The sequence below is a fragment of the Lytechinus variegatus genome, chromosome 19 (genome assembly GCF_018143015.1).
Source record: "Lytechinus variegatus isolate NC3 chromosome 19, Lvar_3.0, whole genome shotgun sequence".
NCBI classification, from domain to species: domain Eukaryota; kingdom Metazoa; phylum Echinodermata; class Echinoidea; order Temnopleuroida; family Toxopneustidae; genus Lytechinus; species Lytechinus variegatus.
Genome location: NC_054758.1, coordinates 9338850 through 9360828, shown reverse-complemented (window position 1 = coordinate 9360828; position 21979 = coordinate 9338850). Strand labels below are relative to the sequence as shown.

General features: G+C 36.3%; 1 protein-coding gene across 1 annotated transcript; it reads left to right on the top strand.

The window, feature by feature from the left end:
• The first annotated feature begins 9421 nt into the window (after nt 1–9421).
• Nucleotides 9422–10495, top strand: LOC121406356 (cGMP-inhibited 3',5'-cyclic phosphodiesterase A-like). Its single transcript, XM_041597392.1, has one exon. It carries the CDS (start codon nt 9497–9499, stop codon nt 10298–10300), a length of 804 nt encoding a protein of 267 aa, XP_041453326.1. The 5' UTR covers nt 9422–9496; the 3' UTR covers nt 10301–10495.
• Nucleotides 10496–21979: the final 11484 nt, after the last annotated feature.

The window sequence follows — 21979 nt, the reverse complement described above, 5'->3', positions numbered from 1 at the left end:
AGAAATGTGAGTATAGAATAAATTAACAATTAGAAATATTGAAATAGTTCACAAAGGTCCAGTACACAGATATAATATATAATTGAATTTTAGAAAGTTCAGTTTTAACTTAAATGCTAGCTGTATATTGTGGGGAAACCTTGGAAAGCGGAGCTTGTAATTCAGGTTCCCCAAAATAATATTACAGTATCATTAATTAATGAAAATGGTATAAAAAGATACAAACTAGACGGGACGATACAAGACTACACTAAACGGGACAAGTACATCAGAACAACTCAAGCACAAACATGGGACAATGAACAGCCTCCTGCAGGAAAATCATAGTGTAACATTATAGTTATTTATCAGTGTAGTCTTAAGCTTATGTTTGAACGAAAATAAGCTTGGTGTCAGTTTTAAAGATTCATCTAGAGAATTCCAAAAATGGGGACCAGTATAAACAATAGTCTTCTGTTTGTAAAAAGTTCTGAGCTTCGGAAGATGGAAAGATGACGATAATCTGGTGGGGTAGCTGTGCAAAATCTCGTTTCTTAAAAACAGTAAACTTAAGGAAGTTGGCAGCTCTCCTTGGTTTAACTGAAACATAAAGCAGCCCAGGCGAAGAGAGTACAAATCCTGTATTTTTAAAACTTTATTGGAGAAGAACAATTGATCTGAGTGAGCTAATCTGTGTTTATGACAAATGATTCTCATTATTCTTTTCTGTGTAAGTAGTAGTCTATCCAACTGATTTCTAGAGGAACTGCCCCAAGCTAATATCCCATAATTTAAGTAAGAAAGAATAAGGGTATTATACAAATTTGATAAAACGTTTGGAGGCAAAAAAGTTTTTAGTTTGTTTATGACGCCAACATTTCTAGATAAAAGTTTTGATAAATACGTAATGTGCGGCTTCCATGAAAATTTGTTATCTATATATAGACCAAGAAATTTCGTTGAATCGACAATATCGATTAAAATATTATTAAGAAAGACGTTCCTGGGTAGAGCTGTGATTGAATTACTAAAAAGCATGCACTGGGTCTTTGCAACATTTAAAGAAAGTTTGTTACAACAGATCCATTCATGAATACATCTGAGTTCAGTATTTACTATGTTTACAAGAGTATCAGGATTTTTATGTGAAAAGAAAACACTGGTGTCATCTGCATATAATATGAAAGACAAGGCCTTTGATGAATCCTGAAAATCGTTGATATATAGAATGAATAATAATGGCCCCAAAAGCGAACCCTGGGGTACTCCGCAAATCATGTCATTATAATCGGAATTAGAATTGTTTATGGAGAAAACTGTTTTCTTCCAGTAAGATAACTTCTGTACCACTCCAAGGCCTTCCCCCTAATTCCATAATGTGATAGTTTAGACAATAAGATTTCATGGTCAATGGTGTCAAAGGCCTTGGAGAGGTCCAGAAAGATACCAAGAGTGTGAAGGTGGTCGTCAACAGCAGTCGCTATATGATTAATGAAATATAAGATTGCATGTGTTGTTGAATGCTTTTGCCTAAAGCCAAATTGTGATTCTGATAAAAGACCAAAACTCCTCACAAATTTTATTGTACGATTGTATATAATTTTTTCTAAGACTTTGGAAATAGAAGATAAGAGAGATATAGGTCTATAATTACTTATATCGGACGGATCTCCCTTTTTGTAGATAGGAACTACCTTCGCAATTTTCATTCGGTCGGGAACTATACCATTAACAAGAGATAAATTCATGACGTGTTCTAAAGGAATAACAATTTCGTTAATGATATCTTTTAACAAGTCATTACTTATTTCATCATAGCCTGGACTTTTTTTACTTTTAAGTTCTTTTACTATCTTTATGATTTCATTAGCATCGGTTGGAATAAAAAATAGTGAATGTGGGTTTTGGTACTTTAGAAAGCATTCAAAGGTTTTATCTGTGTGTGGTATTTCGTTGGCAAGATTTGGACCAATGCCTGAGAAATAATTATTAAAGTTCATAGCTATATCAAAATTATCATTAATAACTGAATTGTTGATCTTCACATGTTTTATAGTATTGCGATCTTTTTTCTTATTTAAGACATCATTGATTACTTTCCATGTATCTTTTATATTATTTGAACTCGCTGCAAATTTAGAACAATAAAATTTCTTTTTTTTCAGATCTCAAAAGAGTTGTCAAGGTGTTTTTATATTTGACGTATTTTTCACGAGCAGCATCTGACGGGTTTGCACGATACTTGTAGTAAAGGTTATTTTTTCTATTGATAGATCTTAAAAGTGATTTACTAACCCAGGGTTTCGTGGTGTCCGTTTGTTGTTTGGTTTATATTTTACAAGAGGGATACATTCATTAAAAGAATCGAGAAGGATAGTCATGAAATTATCATATGATTCGTTAACATCGTTTGTAACTAATACTTCGTTCCATTTGAGTGAACTTAGCTTATCCTTGAGTTTGGCAATCTTTTCAGGGGTAATTTTCCTAACCATTTTTACATGAGAAGAGTACGAGTTGTTATCAAAGAGAGATGGTATCCTAGCGAAAATAAGAAAATGGTCAGAGATGTCAGACAGAATGACACCAGAATCAATTTCTCTCTCAACGTTTGAAAAAATATTGCCAATTAAAGTTCCTGAATGAGAAGAAAATCTAGTGGGTCTGGTAATCAACGGAATAAATGAAAATGATAATAAAGTGTTTAGAAAATCTTGAGAGAAATTATCCTCTCTGCATTTTAAGAGGTCAACATTAAAATCGCCCATCAAAAAGCAATGTTTATTTTGAAGCAAAGGATTAGAAAGCAGTTGTTGTAATTCATTTAGAAACGTATTATGATCAATGTCATTTCTCATGACATTGAGGAGAAAATCTGAATTTTTCGTAGTTCATACAACAAAATACAAAAGAAATAGTGAGTGGATGACGTCATCAGTCTGTTCATTTGCATTCCGACCAGCATGTGCATAATTATAACTGTTTTGTGAAACAATGCGAAATTTAAAAATGTCATAACTTGCTAATTTTACATGCGATTTTTTCAGGAAATCTTCAGCGTTATGCTTGTCGGATTTTTCCTTTTATTTATATCATTTTTTTGTTGAGGGAGGACTTGTCCATTAAAAATGCGTTAAAAACATAGGCCTACACAGGGGAACGGTAAATTCATTTTTTTATTCCCGAGACACGTTTCTGTTTATTAGAGATATTTTCAAATTCATAAGAATTGTCGGGGATTTACAAGTGAGTCTGTGTATGATCAAGGACTGCAAGTTACGGGAGTCAGGGGAAACGTTTCCGATTTCCAACTGAAGCACAGAAAACGAAAGGTAATCATAAACGAGTATAATAAATAACAAAAATATTGGTAGCCTACAGTGTTCTCACAATATTTTAAATCTCCTGTGGATTTCCCTGAAACCTTCAGCCCTTTTATTTTATTTTATTTTATTTTTTTTGGGGGGGTGCAATTTTACAGCAAAGTTTTCGTCAGTGAACTCCCCCCTCAAAGTAAACATTTGCAAAACTCTTGTCATAGTTAAAAAAAACTTTGATGGATTTTCACCAAACCTTTGCTAATATTTTGTAATAATAATTATTTTTTGTTATAATAATAATAATAATAATATAGGGCATAATATATTGCGCACATATCCACCCTGTTAGGTGCTCAAGGCGCTCCTATATTACCCGGCTAAGCTAGGCGTTCATAGGGCACACAGCTTTTTAAGGAATTACTTCCTACCGGTACCCATTTACCTCACTTGGGTTGAGTGCAGCACATTGTGGATCAGTTTCTTGCTGAAGGAAATTACGCCATGGCTGGGATTCGAACCCACGACCCTCTGTTTCAAAGTCCGAAGACTATTTGTTCATTTTTTTTGTCAGGGTAGATTACCCAGATCTATTAGTCACGCAAAATGATGTTTTGTGTAAAATTTGAAAAGTGTGCAGTGCTCAGCGAGTTTGTTTAAAACCTGGGAAACGTTCATCAATGATTGATAAATAATCATATTTTTTCGTCAACTTTACCGAGATTCACCTACCGTTTTTGGAGTTAAAATTTCATTCAGCTCGACGTGAGAGTATGTCGATATAATAGGTCTAGCGCCATCTTACGATGACTTTGGGTTAATCACTTACAGTAAAATCCAGATACACGTGGTTTACGCAATGAAGAACAGCAGTTTCATTTCATTTCGTTTCATTTCGTTTAGTTTCGTCTTGTTTCTTTTCGCTTCGTTTCGTTTAATTTCAATTTCATTTCAATTCATTTTGATTATTTCCTTTTCAAAAGATTACAATATATCTTGATATAAAGCATTTAAAATTATAAGTAAAATAATGATCAAGATCATCATACAACAGTTTGGGAATGGAGGCGGCTGATGTAAAAAATATATAGGCCTAAATAAAAAAAAAGAAGAAAAAAAAAGGAAATTGTATAGCCTCTTTATTAAAAAATATCGTAATAGTTCAAAGCAAATAATAGTCAAGCACAAGATGACAACTTTGAGAATAGAAAACGGTCAGTCCAGAGAGGTTATTTTTATTGAAAATATGGATCAGGCATTACTTTTAATGGTGAATCATGACTTTGTTCTATTCTTTAACCTACACATTATGTGAAAATAACAAAACAATAACAATTAAGGAAATACAGATTGTAAAGTTCGTGACTTAATGACATAACTTGCCCTATACGAGCAGTGGCGTAGCTAGGATTTTTTTCCTGGGGGGGGGGGGCACCGGCCATTTTTTCCGATTTGTGTGTATGTGTCACAAGGGCGGATCCGACTTTCGCCAATAGGGGACGGGGCCCGAAATCATCTTGACCTATATTTTCCCTGATCAGTCACTTCTTAGTTTTATTCTTATAAAACAACATAAACATGAAATAATCTCCTAAGTCTTATCAAAAAAGTGCGAGCGCGAAGCGCGAGCGATTTTTTTTTTTTTTTTACTTTCATGTACTTTGTCCCGAAAATGTAATATTCTGGGCAATGTTGTAACTTACTCTAGATGGTTACTGCGAACGGCAAGCACGAGCAGAAATTTGTATTAACTGTTCTAGCATTATCTAAAAGGGACCTGTTATGGACTGCTTACAGTTACCCACGAAGACGGTATATATTCCAATAATGCGAGCACGAAGCGCGAGCAATTTTTTTTTGACATTCCGACTTTCTTAAAATATGGTCATTATAAGCAATTTTTGTATTAATAAATCGGATAGGTATGTAACTAAACAATTGATGCGAGCGCGAGAGGAAGAAAATTGAGATTTTAGACCTAAAAGCAGGACACTCTATTCATATTTTGTAAATCATTAATACGAAGTGTAACCGTTAATTGGGTATCATTAATAATGCGATCGTGAAGCGTAAGCAGACAATATTGATATTCTGATGTCAAACTTGATAATTAAAATACATTTTGAATAAACAACATGCAGGCTATCGCGCATGTTTTAGATTTAGACCTAGAATCTGGGCATTCTGAATTCATATGTTTAATGGAACATTATGGAATACACTTAGACAATATGAAAATGCTGATATGTAGACCATAAAACGGACATTTTACAGAGCACTTAAATGTGTAAATAAAAAAAAATAGTGAAAGCTCGATATCCGAGCTAAAATATGTTTTGTATATTGACTTCAAAACTTGCTCCATATCAGCCTATTGAGCAAGATATGAATATCATCGAACAGGCAATTCTGGCCGAAGCGCAAGCAAAAATTTTATATAGTAACATAAAAGATTTTTTTTGCAAGTCTTCCCCTCACATTATTTCATTCACTCGTCTTCCTCCTCTTATTTTTCTCTTCTTTTTTTTCTTCTGTCTTTCTTCTTCTTCTCCTTTTTTCTTTTCTTCTTTCTGCCTTTTTGCTCTGCCAATTTTTTTTCTGGGGGGGGGCACGTGCTCCCAGGCCCCCCCCCCGTAGCTACGCCACTGTATACGAGCCAAAAACAAAGTACCAAATCACATCTAAAGGCAGATTGCTTAATATCCCGACCAAAATCGGAAAAAAATAATAAATCCTGATTTTTTTAGTATTTTAAAATCATAAATTGTAATCAATCAATCAATTCGAAATTGAATACGCAGAATTCATGTTACGCATGAAAATATTCACAGCTCCTGCAGAATCTCCTCCATAAAGACTAATTAAAAAAAAAAAAGCGCACACCAAGTTACCAATAATGCATATAGCATTTCCATTAATTTAAAAGCAGGATAAAAGAGCATTGTAGATTAGATGTCATGCTCACGTGCATAGCTGCCGCGGCCGGGAATCGAACCTCGGACTTTTTCATGTATAGCCAATTAGACCACTCGGCCACGGCACCTCCATGGGGAGCCTTTTCAATAGGGCATTGGGGATGATTTCTTTTAATGGGGGTGCTGATGTAAAATTGAAAAATCCAAAAACGAACCTACAAAAGTTTTCATGACAATAGATATCAATTTTTGTTCCCGAGATATTTGAAAAGCACAGGGGGGAGGGGGTCACAACAAGCAGCACCCCAATGGATTATTTGTTGGTACTACCCCCACCCCTCCGAGGTCCATGCTTTTCGAAAAATCGTGATGAAATGGTATGGATCATTTTTCCAGATTATTATGTCAGTGTATGTCATTTGTATGAATAGTAATATGCACGTAAGAGGAAATGTACAATATAGAAAGCAGCCAAATAATGATCAATAACATGAAATAAGAGCACAGCTCCTAAATCATTTTGTCACACCGAATTTCCAATTTGAGAATTTAAGTTATTTTTCTAGCATTTTTTACTTTTCGATATTGCTTGTAAGGTTTTCTTGCGAAATTCCAATATCTTGTTTGTATTTTTTTTTTTTTTTTTTGGGGGGGGTTGTTACTTTGCACACAAAATTATATCTAATTGGATTTCCCTTTGGATATCGTCGTCGTCTCTTTTCCCACCTTTCGTTTTTTTTTTCTTTTTCCTAATTTGTTATCTGAATATAAAACGGACCAAGTCCATATTTTGGCGAAATCGAGTTAAAAATGACTCATCTTGTGTATAAATAATAAATCTGTAACCATCTCAGAAATGAGAATCTGGTATGAGTGTAAGAAAAGTCGAAGTCCAAGATTTGGGCTTACATTCATATCACAGCGCCCTCTTTCGTCACTTTTACTACAGAAGTCTATCATGGACATAATGGACGTTACAAGCATGACCATAGTCCAAATGATTCTAAAAACGACCCAAGTCCACCAGACAAAAGGCCCCGCCCACGGGTAAAGTGAACATTAATGTACATAAAATATGTACACTTAAATTCATTTCATGATCTCTCCTGATGTTTTTCGGACAAATATAAAAATTGCCCCAAAATATCATTTTTTTTCTAAAATGACCTCCTATGGACTTGGGCATTTTTATATTCATGTAAATGTACATGTTCTTTCTAATTTCTCTCATCTTCTTCTTACAGTACAAAGGTTGGAAAATTATATTTTCTAAAGGTTCACCAAAACGCGCATTTTCACATAAAAATGAAATCACAAAATAAGCGGGTTTTATAAACCTAAACGTCCCAGCCAGAGTCACAGTTTCCTTCAGCAAAACATTATCCACATTATGCTGCACTCAACACAGGTGATGTAAATGGGTAGGCCCTACCTGGAACTTCTGGAAGAACCTTATTCCTTGAAATGCGCGTGCATGTGCTGTGAATAATTATGCCTATACCAAGCTAAAGCCGGGGTAATATCCCAGTCCTTTGGAAGCGCTTACATTTTGATTGAGTTTTAGCAAACAGCTAGGAAATGACTATGTAAACCCGCGCAATATTTTGAAGAAGCCAAACTCAAAGTTTTTAACAAAAGCCTTTCGGGATAATCATTATTTTGTCAACTCTCTAAATTCGGGACATTGCAATTAATGCTTGATACGTTGAATTGATATTCCGACAAAAAAAACATTTTGCTGAAATAACTTCCTATAGGTCTGTATTACAAACTGATGGAACTAACAAAATTATTGAAAAAAAGAATGGAAATGATAAATTAAATGAAGATAAAAGAGTTCTTAGAGGGATTCTGGTCTCGTATTTGGAATAATTTTAAATTTTTCGTTAAAGGTTTTAAATTACATTTAACATCCACTTTCGAACCTTATATGCTCTATATATAACCATTTACATGAAAGTTCCTTTTTGGGAACAAATACGGGAAAAAGGGGGTAAAATTCGCTCTTTTAACCACTTATTCATGACATTATAGCTCATGTGTAGCTGATATGCAACAGACACGGATTCAGCTTTCGCCAATGGGGGTTGGAGTGGATAAATATTTTCATCCACATTTCCCCCGATCAGCCGCTAAAAGCTTTTTTTTTTGAGGGGTACTCTATTCCTAACTAAAGACAAAGATATCTCATAAAACATGGATAAAGTTTCAAGTTTATTTGATTGATTTCAAATGAAAACATATAAAGGATTACATTCAAATAAGATGAACAAAAGTAACAAATTAACAATGTAGTAATAACGATTTATTTAGTTTGTAATGAATAGGTAGAATATTGAATTATTCTGATATGAAGGGAATTTCGACGACAGTTAATGATATGCCAACCTGCAATTTTATCCCAATCATTTCATTGATTTTTTCCCTCGGGAGGGGGTGGGGCAGCACAACTCCCACTCTCAAAACAGCAAACCAATTACTTACAACGATATTTTTCAGTGGTGGATCCGTGGGGGGGGGGGGGTTAAACCCCAACTCGGGCTCCCGGATAAAACTGGGAGTGTGCATGTGATCAAACTCCAACGCCCCTACCCAGTTAATGAGAGTCGCACAAGTAGAAAATTAGTCTATCTAGGGAGGGGGTTCAGTACGTCGCAACCTGGGTCAAACCAAATACCTCGTAGCAAACAGCTAGATCCTCCACTAACTTCACAGGGATTGTGGCAGATTAGGAAAATCGATACTGATAGTGGTTCTGGAAGTCGGACATTCTTCAAAAAGGATGCTAACAGTATAATTGGTGGACAAAACTATGTTGAAGCTCAAGACAAGTTCATGATCATGTACCGTTAATTTGTTATCTGGACCGTTATACTTGGTCTCTCACTAATCTTGTACGGTAATCCGTTCATCCCGTTTTACCCCTCCTCTGAAAAGAGAGGGATCAGAAAGCGATTACCTTTCCTATGCTATGTATCCGACCAACTCCCTCCCCCAAAAAAAACAACAACAAAAACAAATCAACACAACAGGTGTAAAATGAAAATGCCCAAATTCCTTTGATGTCCCGAAAGCTTGAGTATTGATCCATCCATATTCTGGACAATGTTGTCCACGCAGTTTTCGTGACTGTACCCGTATTCAGCGAACGGGCGCGAGGCCGAGGCGTGCGATTCGCATTCTATATCCATGTGTTTGTGCAGCACTCATAGCATTGCACGGCGCCTGTGCAATATCTCGCGTTAGATCAGAAATACCGGTATGGCAAGGTGAAGCTTGAAGACGATGGACGACCGTCAGTCGACCCGATATGGCCTAAATAAAGGATATTTTAATCTTGACAACTCGGATTATAACGGATATATAACTGGCACAGCATCACAAATGGAGAGAAGGAATTACAACCCATATGTGGCCTGGTTCGGGCTTAAAAACTTGAGAAATATCGGGGCGGAAAGCCGGTCGGCTTTAGCAGCTGGAGTTGCGGGGATCGCTCTTCTTCTGTACATTTTACAAGATTCTTTCATAACTGCATTGCATGTTTTATGTGGACTTTTTGCCCCAATGTTCAGTGTTATCTGTGCATTTTATTGGCTTGCTATTTATCTACGGAAATCTTGGACTGGAAACAATGTCTACGTTTTCTTCATGGCCTGCTATGTCGGGGAAATTTTCGGCCAAATCTGCTTCGGGGCTTCGAACTTGTTCAGCCCCTGGCTGGTGGCGAGTGTTCTCGCCTCCGCCTCGTTGGTCAGCATGACATCCACACTTTCAACCCCACAAAGTGCGCTAGTTATCAGCTTTTTGAGTTTCATGAGGTTTTTAAGTGGCTCAACCCTCCATGGACTCCCCATGTGGATGAGGCCGTATCTCGCCTATTTCTGTGGAATTGTAGGGTGTGTTTTGTCGAAGTACACAGAAGCACACCTCTTCCGACACAGTTCGATCGTGGCACAGTTCACCAACGACGGCAAAATTCCAGTCCTGCGGCGTAGGCGCACCTCATCGCAGAGCTCCGTTGCGAGTCACAGCCATAAAACCCGGCGGACTTCTTTACCGGCGTTGATACAACGTCCACAGGTAAATTAATGCGAATTAATTAAGTACAAAGACCATGCCAAGATCTTTTTATTGTGTGTTGTTAAGTGTAGACCCTCTTAATTAAATGACGTCATACTTCAGGCTAGTTTATTAACACTGTCTTGTTGATTGCTTTTGAAGTGATGACTCAAATTTCAAGGACCAGTCCAGGCAGTGAATGAAAAATAAGGTTATGCCAGAATATGTTGTGTGTACATGTGAGAATGAGGTAGGCTTAAATATTTGTTGATGTACAGTACATGTAGATCTAATAGTTTTCCTTAGACAGATAGATCTAGATGTGATATTTTTTTATGCTACATGTAAAGTTATATTTCAATTTAATTTTGGATGATTGTCCTTTCTTTTGTACAGTTACATGTGGTTACATTACATGTACAATCAAGACCAAGTGTAATTTGCAAAGCTGGGTGCCACAGAGTTCGGGGGGGGGGGGGGGGGCACAGCACCCCACCTTTTTCCCAAACCATGTACAAAAATATAAAAATGGCCATCAGATTCTGATTTTGCATGATCAGCCCTCAGGGCCTCACTTTCAAAACTGTTTCTGTGTGACCCCTGTATAGAGTATCAATTAAAGGGGAAGTCCAGGGAAAATATATTTAAAAATGTTGGTGAAGAAGTGATGAGAAAATGAATTGAATTTCATTGATTTTTTACCATTCGATATGTAAAAACAGCTGCTTTCGTATTGTATATATGTGATGCACAAATCAAATAATTTAAATATTCATACATTATATTTTTTCAATTTTTTAATGTTTTTTTTCAAAATTCTGCAATCTTTATTATTATTATTTTTCTTTAAATTTGATTTTTTTAAATTTTTGTTTCAAGTATGAGTATACTCTGTATAAAAGAGGACTGCACTCAATGGAAGAAAAAGGGCTTGAAACTTTATAATCCTTTGCATCAATAAACTTGCCCAATGCGGCTTGGATTACAGGTGCATGCCACAATACCAATGTACAGTAGATCTACATGTTCATGTACATACTACATGTACATACTGGTACATGTACATGTAGCCTACATTGTAGTACAATGTAGGCTATTGTACACATATAAAAAAGACTTGAAAAGTTGAAAAAACATACATGGTATTTCTGCAAAGTTGATAGTTGGTGCTGAGAAAATGTATTGTATTTGTAATGGCTGAGGTTAAACATTTCACAAACTATTTGAGAATCATAATCCATGGTGAGTATTGGTGACAATATATCAGTTCAATCCAAACCTAAATACACTGTAGTGCAAAAATTTGTGTTGGATTGATTAATAATGTTTGATGTACATGTAGGTACTAAAAAGTCAGATGTAAATAATTCAAGTCATGGAATCAGGGTTCCATAGAGGGAAATGTCTGCACATTTATGCACTCATGATGCTTTGTTCAAGAATGTTTCCCTTTTTCTGGAATCTCCTCGAATTGATTTGAGGCTCTATTGAAATCTGCATGCATGAATGTGCACAATGCAATTGCAGTACATGTATATTGCATGTATTCCAAGCTCTTGTACATTACATTACATTTACATGTACATGCGGAATTCAAGATGGAAAAAAAAAGACTGAGGGGCAAACATATCTTGGCCTTGTGTCTCATCAATACCAGCCTCCATATAGTGATAACTCACTCTGTAGATGTTGTTGGTCACCTGTCTCCTCTGTTCACCTTGTCTATGTATTAAAGGTTGTGAAACCTGTGATGTCAGTGAATTGGGTGTGTTCACTCGATGCTTTCTACCTTAGGAATTGTTTTCAAATACGTTACATTCTATTACTTCGCCCTTGTGCTTTAGTTCAAGTTTTTGTCAGTAAATGTGACCGTCTTTTGATTGATACTATGATAGGCATTGTACATGCATTGTACGTGTTTATACAGATACCTGTAGCATCAATGGTGCACTGTGGCAGCTTATAAAAGCTCAAGCTGTCTTCCAGTGCTCAGAGAATTCAAGGAATAATATTAATAATCCTGTAGGTCCATGGGTACTCATACACCTCACCTGGGTTGAGTGCAGCACAATGTGGCTTTAATCTCTTGCCGAAGGATAACGCGCCATGACCTTGATCCGAAACCGTACCCCTCTGATTAAAATGATTTTTTTTTACCCAGACCCAGAGTGGAAATATATTTCATACACATGACGTTACCGTATGTACCAGTACACATAATTGATGATCAAATTTAAATGTCAGGCATACTGTAGCATGCCCTGTTTGGGATGCAGGTTTGCATTCTCGCAGCTGTTATTTCTCAATTGTTTTTTTCCTCCATTAATGTTATTAATTTGTGCCAGGTAAAGTTCATTACATTTTAATTTGGAATGCCCTTGACCTTTGTGAAATACATTGCTCTAATAGGTCACACACTTATGGAGAAAGCCGCAGATGTGAAGTTGTGTACAGTGGACACCCATAACAGAGCTGAGTGTACCCATATGTTGTGTGTCTGGCTCTAGAAACGAACCCTAAAACAGGCATGCACGTTCCAAAGATTTTGCAAGATCACTTTATTATACATGTACATGTATACTGTACAAAGTAGGCTTGAGTTTAGGTCCCATACATGTACATGTATGTGCACATAGAGATAGTACATGTAGGGTTCGATAAAATGTACGTTAAAATATAGTGAGCGATGATGGTACTGATTCTGCTGATATTGGTGATGATGATGGTGGTGATGGCGATGGTGATGATGATGATTATGATGATGATGATGTAATGATGATGATGATGATGGTGATGATGATGTAATGATGATGGTGTGTGATGGTGATGATGGTGATCGATGGTGATGATGATGGTGGTGATGATGATGATGATGGTGATGGTGATGTTAATGATGGTGATGATGATGACGATGGTGATGATGATGGTGATGATTACGATGGTGATGATAATGATGATTATGATGATGGTGATGAAACTACATGTACACTGTAGACCTACATGTACAATGTACATGTACATGTAGACAGGCCTACATTTTACATGTATAAATGAAACTTTATTAACCATGATTTGTAGGAAATTGACTTGCTTTATTAATATGAAACTACATGTACATGTATGCACAGGTGTAAACATGTGTACGTGCACATGTAGCATGTAGGTGTATGCACATGTATCATTTGGATACCACAACTTTAATACCTACACTGTACACCTGTACATGTTCAACAGTAGTGTCAGTTACAGCACTGTATGAAAAAGCTTGCCTAGTTCATTTTTGTTCACCTACATGTACATGTAGCTAATGCCATGTGCTTGTAAAAAAAACAGTCATAAACACCCTTTTTAGTATTGTGTTTGGGCCTTATATATCTGCAATCTACATGAAAATGTAGCATGCAAATTTGTGCACAGTGTTTACATGAATATAATACTCTTTTTCAGTACATGTAGTATTTTGCAATATTATAAAGTCAATGTCACGTTCACACGTTTCAATGGCCATGGGTGATGAACAAGGCTTTTGAAAATGATGCGGTTGGTTGATTGTTTTGAAAGTACATGTATGAAACTGCAATCAAGTCATTTGTAAGCTAACAAGTCCATTAATGCTTGAATACAGTGTGTGTATTTAAAACTATTGTTCCTTTTTTGTGAGACTCCTTTTATAATAGAAAAGAACAAGAAGATCACAGAGATACATGTATACATTTATGTACATAAATGTTGTTGAGAAAGAGAGTGACAGACGTGCAGAGAGAGAGAGAGAGATAAAGTTCAAGTCTATCTTCTACACTTTTTTTGTAATTTTAAGTTGAATAATGAAAAAGAGCAACCTCATCAAATTTGTTGTTGTCTGTAGCAACTCACACTGCTCCGGTCTCTCAAGCCCCATTCAGGTGTGTGAAAAAGTTCTGCAGCGTTTTTGTTGAGACGTGATGATCACAGCACTTATTAGTGCGCTTTGCGTGATCATGGACTTACATGTACTAGTCCAATGTACATATACATGTAGGTCCATCGTCTGATACAATTTGTTTTTGGGCCCCGTCTTACAAAGAGTTGCAATTGATCCGACTATAAACCACGTCAAATACTGTACGGAAGACCAATGCCAACATCTAAATGCATATATTTTGTTCAAAATGTACATGTATTCTAGATATAATGAATATTCATAGTACATTCATAATTTTCTTGAAAATTCATTGTGCTTCTCTTTTCATATAAAAAGGACATTGTGCATTGCCTACAAATGTATCTTATGACATTAATGGACCATATTAGACAAAATGGTGAGTGGACGAAATGGCATTAAGACCATGTGGATAGTGGACGAACTGATAGTAGACCAAGTGATAATAGACATGGCCATCAGTGCAGAAGACTATCTGTTGTGTTTGGGGGGGGCAATATATGTCCCCCTAGGAAAGGAAAAAAGACACTCCTCTGCACTGACCTCCATGATAATAATTAGACAAGTTTCTAATTTGACCAATTGGCATTAGACCAATTGGAAATACTAAAACCTGTAGGATGGGGGGTCGGGTGTCCGGACACTTTATCTTTTTGAAGCCTTCTTTTTTGTCTGTGGATAAAATATGAATCCATTACTTGTAATCATTTTCTATTTTGTTCTTTATAATATTTCCTAACATTTTGTACTAAAAATTGATGAAACTTCGCTGGTAAATTTTTCCAAATGACATGCTAAAATTGATCGTCCGGACACACAACCCGTACGGATACACAACAACGTGTACACATCCTCAGAATCTGCACGAGGCACGCACAGAATAGAAATGAATTTCAGATCGACAAATAGACTCCATGAAAATATGAGATATTTATTTGCAAGATTGCATATTTCTCATCCTCGTCTTTCCCTCATCCGATAATTTAATCACATCTCAATTGTCCCTGCTGTCAATCAAAGCTACATGTAGGATTCGTTATTAATGCTGGTATATGAATTCTCACAACGTCTCCTGATAAGAATCAATACAATGTCCGTGTACGTGGACATTTAATAATTTATGTAATAATGAATTGTGAATAACAATATTACATGTAGTAAACACTGTACAATACATGTACATGTAGTTGGATTTTGTAATCTTACGATACGTACATGTACAAAGTACATATTACCCCAGTTTTTAGCTTGAGCTGAAATTTTAATTCACAGAGTTCAATTGAGGAGTCTTACCAGTTAGCAGGAATGACTGTTATTATCAAATATTATCATTGTTGTTATTATCATTATTATTGTTGTTATTTATTATTGTTATCATCATCATCATCATCATCATCATCATCGTCATCATCATAATCACCATCATTACATTCATCATCATCATCATCATAATCACCATCATCATTACATTATCATCATCATCATAATCGCCATCATCATCATTACATTCATCATCATCATCATCATCAGGAGTATTACTGTAGTAGTAGTACCAGTATAAAGGTCTACTCTTTGCTTTGATTTTGAGAAACTCAGATACGGTACTGTACATTGTAAAGAGTGTGAATTGTGTTTTGACACCTTTACATGTACATGTATATCAAGTAAATGCATACATGTAGGTGTTAATGAGCACTTGTTGTACTGTATACAGTCTGTAATATTCAGATGCTTGCCTGTGGTGCATCACAAAAAAAAGTTGCATGTAAACAGTGAATTCTAATTCCCTTTTCTTCTTTCTTTTTTATTATTAAACAATAATGGCTGATTATAAACGGTTCAGCAGCATCCAGGCCTATAGTTCTGCTACCCAATTAACGTCAAAAAGGGATCAATCAAATTGATTATTTTTTCTCTATTGGTTGTGCCGGCATGTGCATACATTGTACACAAGAGGGTGCCCAGCAAAATGCATGCAGGCCCTACAGTGTACATGTACTACTGATAAACAATTTGTAGTCAGTTGAAGAAGTGTTGGATATAAATTTTGTACGTATTGTACTGTACATGTATATGTACAATGTACGTTGTACATGTATATGTACAATGTATGTTGTACATGTATATGTACAATGTACGTTGTACATGTACATATTCCTGTACAGTACATGTTAGTCAATAAACCAAGAGTCGCAAGCAGACAAAAAATTGACCAACATGCCCACGTCACAGGATTATAACATACAGTACTTCATATGTAGATTTGAGATATCCTGCTTTGTACTACATACATGTACATGTATGCAGTTGTCGTTGGTTGATTATTGAAAGGTTTGAAATATATCATGTGAATGTTAAAGACAAATAAAATTACTTGCTGTAAACACTGATTTTTGAGAAAGTCTGTAAGAACCAAGGTAAATTTGTCACAGTATCATCCTAGATCTAGAACGCATACATTGTACATGTAGTATAAAACATACATATAAACAATAACTTTGTGAAATCATTTAAAGCTGAAAATTATAACACTAGATCACAGGTACATCACAAGTGTGACAGTGCATTTCTATTGCTTAAAAAATGGCCTGACAATTTCATGCTTCTTTTTGCTAATTTTTCAGCAATTTCACACTTTTTTCCAGAATCCTTTGGCCAGGGTGCTACATAAGCACTTACCTGATTGCCCGGGGCAAGTAAAAGTCGGGCAAGTAAGAGTCGGGCAAGTGTTTTGAAGTTTAGACCAAAACTACTTGCCCGAATTGGGCAAGCAAAATTCTCTCAGTAGAATTAGGGTTGATATGATATGCTTACATTTATTTTGGTCATGGCAGGCAAGATAAAATCACTTTGGAAAAGGAAATGCAATAACAAGGTAGATTGTTCATTTCAAAAGAGGAAAAAAGGTCAATGGTTTTATACAAAATCTTGAAACTTTATTTTGAAGAGGTAAAACTTTTTTTTCAAGCGAAATAGATTTTGGGGCAAGTACATATTCCAAATAATTAAAAATTTACCTGCCCGACTGGGCAAGTGCTTCTAAAAGGTTATGTAGCACCCTGCTTTGGCTCATATTTTATTCATACTGTACTACCATGACTACATCCTGCGTATACAGAAACATGGGCGTTTATCATTAACTTCATTTTTATGGATTCTGTACAAACTCATTTTGAAATCATTACCACAACTGGCATTTACAATGTATCTTTACATTCACGCAAGTACGTGCAGCCTACAGTCCTTGGTGACATTTAGATTATTATACTGTATTGCATTTGGCCTCCATTGAAAACTCAGTGGTAAAAAACATTATTAAAGTGTAATAAGTTTTAATAACTCACTTAAATACAAACATGTATGTGTTTGAACTCATTTTGAGAACATACATGTACAAACACATGTATGACCCTCTCTAAAAATGACCCTTTCACCAGTCTTATGGCAGGAAACTTGTTCATTGTCCATATTAAACAGAAAAATTTATAGAGATTAATTGTATGCTTGATTTTCACAATTAATTGTACATTGTAGTCAATGCAATCAATCAGTCATAAAACAAGGCTCCACATGGTTTATTTTTTCTTGGTTGCCCAAACAGTCCACAAAAATCATCAATTTCATATTTTTTGTGGCCCTCAGAGCAAATTTGGTGGCCCTTATAAAACAATAAAAAACATTGCAATTTGTAGAAACTTTGGTAGCCCAACAGGGCGACCAAGTGTGGGCTTTTAAAGAATTTTGGTGTCCACCGAAATCATCAATTTCATATTTTATTGGCCCTCAGAGCAAACTCTTGATGGCCCTTAAACAATAGAAAACATTAAATTTGGTTGCTCCGGGCACTCCGGCCACTGCTAATATCGAGCCCTGCATAAAAGAAATGTGCATTATTAAAGCTTTGTGCTGTGGGCCCCAGATTTTATTACATGTACTGTACCTGATGGGAGAGGGTGGGGAGTATATAATAGGGGTTGCCATCTACTTCACTTGGATTCAATAAGAGGTTGCTCTGTGACCGGTGATTGATAATGTCACAGAGAGAGATATAGAAAGACAAAGAGAGACAGGGAAAGAAAGAGAGAGACAGAGACAGACAGATAGAGAGGGGAAAAGCAAGGAGAAAAAGTGTGATACCCTGCCCGTAGGGGCATCTCGTTGCCATAACAACCAATCGAAGCTCCTCCATCAAAAATGTCAGTGGGGGCGAGATGCCTCAAAACTGAATGGGGAGACAAATTACTCCAGCTATACTAGCTCGTCTAGCATTGACATGCACAGCGTTATATGTTCTTTTATTTACAAAGAAAGTACAATGTACACCAATGGAGATGTACATGTACAAAAGGTTCCAACAATGTCGGCCTGTCCACATGTACCGTCTTTGATGTAAAAATTTATTTTGTTAGCTTAAAGTTTGACCAGCCACAGAGGTACATGTATTTCAGTTCATCCAGGCTGGTCTGCAGAAAAAGACTTTAAACTCAATATGAATTTGAGAATTTTTAGGGCTGTGAGAATTCAGCTTTTTTGCTTTCGATTTTTAGCTTAATTTCAGCTCACTTTCGTCTTTTAAATGATTTCACCTTTAATATTTTAGCTTTCCTCTGATATGGGAGTACTTTCAATTTCATTTCCTTTCATTATCACTCTTCAGCTTTTTTTTATAACTCTTTATTTGTGCATTCTGAACAGAAACAGATCTATAAAAAATGGAAAACTGGGGCTTTTTGAAGTTGGCATCTTTAATTCATGTTTTTAATATGAATAGGATTCCATTGGTATCAAAAAGAAACAGAAAGAAGTACTCCATCTAAATCTGCAAAATTAATTACAAAATGAATACCCCTTTTTAAACAAGGGTAAACTTTCATAAAAGTATTTTTTTCTAACTTACAATGTAGAGATCAATAAAGTGGGATGCACCTCTCTCAGCCATTGATTTGTCATTGCACCTGTATATATATTTTATTAGGATCTCAAGACAAGAGGCAAGCCGGGTATTTGTTTCCCATGTCACACTTGGGTTGTCTACTGAAGCTTTGTGTTGATACTCCTAATCCCCTCAAACTGGATCTGATTATGTGGATTAAAACTGTACAAAACTAAATTGATTATCAATTGCAGTGGCTGCATTGAAGGATGTAACTGATACACCATCAAGGGAATTAAAGGGTCCTATTCTGATGCAAAAAAAACATGCAGGAAACATTTTTGAAGCAAGCATTTATGCAAAATATATATGTGCATTATGCAAATATACATGATGCAAAACATACATGTACAGGTACATGCATGTATACGCATGGACGCATACATGTTGAAGCGTCGTGGTGTAGCGGTTCTGACTCTCGCCTTGTAATCAGAGGGTCGTGTGTTCGAATCCCACCATGGCCTAGCGTCCTTTGGCAAGGCGTCAATCCACACTTTGCCACTCTCCACCCAGGTGTTAAATGGGTACCCAGTAGGATGTGAAAGCCTATACATGTATGTAGTATGCCTAGCAATTGAGTCTTGGAACTCTTGTTGGAATGCTCCCCAAGGAGTGGGGAAGGTGCATACATGTACATTGTATGCGGGCATGCAAGGATCCGATGACCGGGGTAATATGTCTGTAAAGCGCTTAGAGACGTCGTTCCGATGTAGTGCTAGATAAATGTGGAATATTATCATTATTGTTGGAGTACATGTTCATGCACATCAGAATTCCTTGTTGTTCGACTTGTCTACAGTCATGAAATATGCACGACCCTCACATTTCACACTCACCACCTGGTAGAAAGGAATTCCTCGAAAGCTTGAGCACTTTAAGGTGGCTGTGATAAGCCACGTTAATCATATGCAACACTTTAATTAGAAACGTTGTGCTCCATTGAAAGATTCCTTCAAAATTTCAGATGATTTCACCGAGATTGGCTCCCTCAAAACTGTACAAGGCAAGGCAACTTTAATAAATTTCACAGCAGGTACTTTTTACTAGACATTTCATTCTTGATGTTTTTTTTTAAATCATGTGAAAATTTTGGGTGCAAGTCTTTTGCACACTTTCTGTATAATTTCCACAACTTAACCAAAACTAATCATAAGCGATTTTGAGCATTTTTTAATATTGACACGCACATATTATAGTTTCAAAAAGTACATAATGTCATTTTATTTTTATGGGCAATGATTTTTTTTTTTAGACAGGGGCTATTGCACTCTGTTGAAAGCAGAGGAAACCTAATAGTGTGAGTACCATTGAATACCCGAAGGCTTACATGTTGATTGTACAAAAAAAAATTGCTTGTTGGTTGTTTGATTACATAACGACCCTTTTCAGCGGGTATGAAGGATGTGAGAAAGGGGTAAAAGCCCCTGGACAATTGGCTAAGCCTTATCCCTCCTTGAAGGTGATTAGGTAGTCTTCCCTTTCAGACCATAGTGGAGTTTGGACTCCCCAGAGTAGCCCTACACAGCAAAAACTGTGGTGTTAACCGGTGTACATAGAGGACCACACCAGTTATTTTACACCGATGTTAAATTGGTGGTGTTAGTTTTACACCTACAGGTGTTATTACAACATTTTTTGTTGTTACATTTACACTCTTTAGTGTTATGTTTAATCTCTAGGGTGTAATTTTAACACCTCAGGGTGTGGTCCCCTATTAACACCAATTGATGTCAGTTTTAACACCGCAGTTTTTACAGTGTATCTGAAGTCTGGTTTAAATAATACATTGTTTAACTCTGTATTAAAATTATAGGAAAAACTTTCAGTGGCTCCTTCTGTTTAATAGCGCACTGGCTTAATTTTCTTACAATGTATTGCAAATACCTTGGACTCTATGGACATTTCCAGGGCTATTTTTTATGTTTTATACATGTAGCTCTTTAAGGGTGAATTTGCCTGTGCCCCTTGTATTTATTTTCCTTGGTTTTAACTGACAATTGTCTGATCCTACTAAAATCCTTGAATCTCATTAACTCTGGGAGTTCATACTGGTATATTAAACTACAAGTAGCCTACATGTACATGTGTGTGATGCAAGTCTTGGCCTTGACCCTGGCCTTGTCCTATGGTTGAGTCACTGTAAAGCAAAGTTTTCATTCAGTGGCCTCACAAGCCTCGGTCATGACTCCATCCCGTAAACCATACTCACAAACATTCTTGCTACAGCACCGATCCTTTAATTTGGGTCTGATCTGACGAGACTACTTTAAGTAGTCCTGAGCAGATAGGTGTTTGTTGTATTACCTCTGCTAGTCTTTTGTCCTTTAAATTGGTCTAATAGTCAAGCCAGCTTAAGCCTTAGCATTGTTTACCAAGGACTTTGTTTTGTGAGAGGAAGTGGGGCTGTTAACAGTTATGTGGTGCGAATGTACAGTTATATTTACATGTACCTGTTTGCAGTGTGAATGTACAGTTTATTGCCTGGCACAGTCATATTTCCCTTTGAACAGTGTGAATGCAAAGTGTTAATATTGCCCTGTGATTACCAAAAACAGTTTGAATGTACAGATTTAGGACTATATATCAACTCCCTGGTTATATTGCCCTTTAAACAGTGTGAAAGCAAAGTTATATTGCCCTGTGTGAACAGTGTGAATGTGAAGTTTTATTGCCCTGTTGTTGGTTGAGTTGTTGGTGATAACCAAGAACAGTTTGAATGTACAGTTACATCAACTCCCTGGTTATATTGCCCTCAAAACAGTGTGAAAGCAAAAAGATATTGCCCTGTGTGAACAGTGTGAATGTGAAGTTTTATTGCCCTGTTGTTGGTTGAGTTGTTGGTGATAACCAAGAACAG